Source organism: Numida meleagris, unplaced genomic scaffold, assembly GCF_002078875.1.
Source record: "Numida meleagris isolate 19003 breed g44 Domestic line unplaced genomic scaffold, NumMel1.0 unplaced_Scaffold322, whole genome shotgun sequence".
Lineage (NCBI taxonomy): Eukaryota > Metazoa > Chordata > Aves > Galliformes > Numididae > Numida > Numida meleagris.
Window position 1 is genome coordinate 104,337 of NW_018364553.1, and position 3,730 is coordinate 108,066.

At 65.8% G+C, this 3,730-nt stretch overlaps 1 protein-coding gene across 1 annotated transcript in view; it reads left to right on the top strand.

The window, feature by feature from the left end:
- TNPO2 (transportin 2) overlaps nt 1–3,692 on the top strand; it is a gene marked incomplete at both ends in the record, with an annotated part of 18,705 nt that extends 15,013 nt beyond the window's left edge. Inside the window, 8 exon segments of the mRNA XM_021382984.1 lie at nt 981–1,099; nt 1,186–1,246; nt 1,532–1,697; nt 1,800–1,952; nt 2,039–2,264; nt 2,734–2,905; nt 3,402–3,488; nt 3,585–3,692. Of these exon segments, the coding sequence (XP_021238659.1) occupies nt 981–1,099; nt 1,186–1,246; nt 1,532–1,697; nt 1,800–1,952; nt 2,039–2,264; nt 2,734–2,905; nt 3,402–3,488; nt 3,585–3,692 (1,092 nt within the window).
- Nucleotides 3,693–3,730: the final 38 nt, after the last annotated feature.

Here is a 3,730-nt window from a genome sequence, read left to right on the forward strand (position 1 = left end):
GGGCTGTCCCCAAAACTGTCCCCCCTCCCCCATCCGACAGCCATCACCATCGGGCGTCTGGGCTTCGTGTGCCCGCAGGAGGTGGCCCCAATGCTGCAGCAGTTCATCCGCCCCTGGTGAGTATTTGAGGGGGGGGGGGGTTATGGGTTTCCCCCCACTCCCCTTTATGTGTTCCCTGGTGGGGTCTGACCCCCCCCGCTCCAACCCCCTCCCCCCCCCAGGTGCACCTCTCTGCGCAACATCCGTGACAACGAGGAGAAGGACTCTGCGTTCCGTGGGATCTGTGTGATGATCGGGGTGAACCCCGGCGGTGTCGTGCAGGTTCGGGGGGGGGGGGAGACACACTGTTATTTCACCCCATTTATAACCCCCCCCTCACCCCCTGGTCACCTTCTTTTGACCAATGCCTACCCCCTCCCCATTTCTCCAGGATTTCATCTTCTTCTGTGACGCGGTGGCATCGTGGGTGAGCCCCAAGGACGACCTGAGGGACATGTTCTATAAGGTCAGTGCGGCTTTGGGATGGGGGGAGGGGGGAGTGCCCCCACTGCAATTTATTCATGCCCCCCCCCCCCCCAGATCCTGCACGGCTTCAAGGACCAGGTGGGTGAGGACAACTGGCACCAGTTCTCGGAGCAGTTCCCTCCGCTGCTCAAGGATCGCCTGGCGGCGTTCTACGGGGTCTAAGGCGGACGCAGGGACCGGGACCAGGTGGGGGCACAGAGAGGTTCCCCCCACCCTCCAAAAGAAACCTCCATCCTGCACCCGAGACCACCCCGTGACCCCCAAAATCCCTCTGACTCCCCCCCCGCCCCCCCCCTTTCTATGCCACTCCCGAGGTACTGGGAGGAAGTTGGGGGCGTGGAGGGGGGGTGTGATGGAGACGACACTCCCCACCAAAAAATCCCCAGACACTCCCCCAAAAAGCCCCAAATCCTGATGCAAATGTCAATTCNACGTTCCCTCCCACCCCCCCCCAGTACATGCTGCAGCGGACGCAGGACAGTGATGAGAACGTGGCACTGGAGGCGTGCGAGTTCTGGCTGACGCTGGCGGAGCAGCCCATCTGCAAGGAGGTGCTGACGTCCCATCTGGTCCAGTGAGTGCGGGGCGGGGGGGCCCATCCCTTGTACCACCCCCCCCGCCTCCTTGGAGCCCCTCAGCACCGCGCTTCGGCCCCCGCAGGCTCATCCCCATCCTGGTGAACGGCATGAAGTACTCAGAGATCGACATCATCCTGCTCAAGGTGCGGGGACGGGGCGGCTCCTCCAGCCCCGTACTGGGAGCACTGGGTCGGGGGGAGGGGCGGGGGACAGGCAGCCCCCCCCGGGCTGCGAGCGGTTCAACGGGGAGCACTGGGGCACCTGGAGAACAGCGGTGGGGACGGGACGCCCCGGACGTGATGACGCATCCGCAGCTGAGCGCAGTGATGGCTGTCGTGTTCGTACTGTCTGATCTGGGGCGGGGTGGGGGGGTCCCCCCTCGTGGCCGCGGCGCTGCCCCCACGTCGTGACCCCCGCCGTCCCCGCAGGGCGACGTGGAGGAGGATGAGGCCATCCCCGACAGCGAGCAGGACATCAAGCCCCGCTTCCACAAATCGCGCACGGTGACGCTGCAGCACGAGGAGGAGCGGCCGCAGGACCCCGAGGACGGCGAGGACGAGGACGACGACGACACTTTGTCCGACTGGAACCTGAGTACGGGGCCGGCGTCCGTCTGTCCCCGCTGGGGCGTCCGTCCGCCCCGGGGAATACTCGGGGTCCCATGATCGGGTGTTAATTAAAACGTTGTCCTCGCAGGGAAGTGCTCGGCGGCCGCGCTCGACGTCCTGGCCAACGTGTTCCGGGAAGAGCTGCTGCCCCACCTGCTGCCCCTGCTGAAGGAGCTGCTCTTCCACCCGGAGTGGGTCATCAAGGAGTCGGGCATCCTGGTGCTGGGCGCCATCGCCGAAGGTGGGGTCTCTCAGCCCCGCTCTGCCCCCCCCGCAGCCCCCCAGAGGGGGAGGTGGGGCGGGGGTCTCACCGCGCTGTGCCCCCAGGCTGCATGCAGGGCATGGTGCCCTACCTGCCGGAGCTGATCCCGCACCTGATCCGCTGCCTGGCCGACAAGAAGGCGCTGGTGCGCTCCATCGCCTGCTGGACGCTGAGCCGCTACGCGCACTGGGTGGTGGGGCAGCCCCCCGACCTCTACCTGAAGCCCCTCATGACGGAGCTGCTCAAGCGCATCCTGGACAGCAACAAGCGGGTGCAGGAGGCGGCCTGCAGGTAACCCGGCATCCCCCCGCTGACCCCAGCCCCACGGGGGACCCCCAAACCTCGTTTTATCTGGGGGCTTCTGGGCAGCTGTGTGGGCGTGATGACAGTTTGTGATGCTTTGAGCTCGCTGTGATGCTGCTGTATTCGTACTGTCTGACCCCAGCATCCCCCAGTGACCCCACATCCCCCCAGTATCCCCCCTCATGACCCCACCGTGGCCCCGTGACAGCCCCATATCCCCCCTAATGACCTCGTGCCCCCGTAGTGACCCCATGACAACCCCACATGCCCCTAATGTTCCCCCTAATAACCCCAAGGCAGCCCCACGATCCCCCAGTGACCCTATGATGGCGCCGTGTCCCCCCAGCCGCCCTCTAACAACCCCGTATCCCCCCGGTGACCCCGCGATTGCCCCACGTCCCCCCGAGGGGCGGCGGGCTCAGCCCCGTGGGGCCGCTCACACCGCCCCATATCGCAGCGCCTTCGCCACGCTGGAGGAGGAGGCGTGCACCGAGCTGGTCCCGTACCTCAGCTTCATCCTGGACACGCTGGTGTTCGCCTTCGGGAAGTACCAGCACAAGAACCTGCTCATCCTCTACGACGCCATCGGGACGCTGGCCGACTCCGTGGGGCACCACCTCAACCAGCCGGTACGCTGTGGGGATTTGCCCTTTTTTTTGCCCTTTTTTGGCCCTTTTTTTGGTCCTTTTTTGGCCCGGGACCGGTGATGACATTGGTACAACAGACATTCGAATCCTGAACCCGCTGTGTGGATCCCAATGGTCTGAGTGTCCCTGGGCTGAGTGGGGAGTGGCCCCACGTCCCCCCTGCCCCCGGTGCCACCCTACCCCTCCTGATCACCCCACAACGGCCCCATGTCCCCTCCCAGTGACCCCGTGTGTCCCCCTAATAACTCTGTGGTGGCCCCGTGTCCCATCTAATGAGCCTGTGTCCCCCTTAATGACCCCACAACGGCCCTGGGTGCCCCTAGTGACCCCGTGACAGCCCCATGTCCCCCTGCTGTCCCTCCCGATGACCCTGTGGTGTTCCCATGTTCCCTGCTAACAACTCCACGGTGGCCCCGTATTCTCCCTACCGGCGTCACCCCCCACCCCGTGACGTTGTCCTTTCCCCTCCCCGCCCCAGGAGTACATCCAGAAGCTGATGCCCCCCCTCATCCAGAAATGGAACGAGCTGAAGGACGAGGACAAGGACCTGTTCCCGCTGCTGGAGGTGCGCTGCGGCGGGGGGGGAGGACGCGGGTAGGGCCCCCCCCCCACGGCAGGAAACGCCCCCACCCCACACACAGTGCCTCTGTTTCCCCCGCAGTGCCTGTCCTCCGTGGCCACCGCCCTGCAGAGCGGCTTCCTGCCCTACTGCGAGCCCGTCTACCAGCGCTGCGTCACGCTGGTGCAGAAGACGTTGGCTCAGGCCATGGTGAGAGCCGGCCCCGTGCTCTGGGGAGGGGGGGGGGG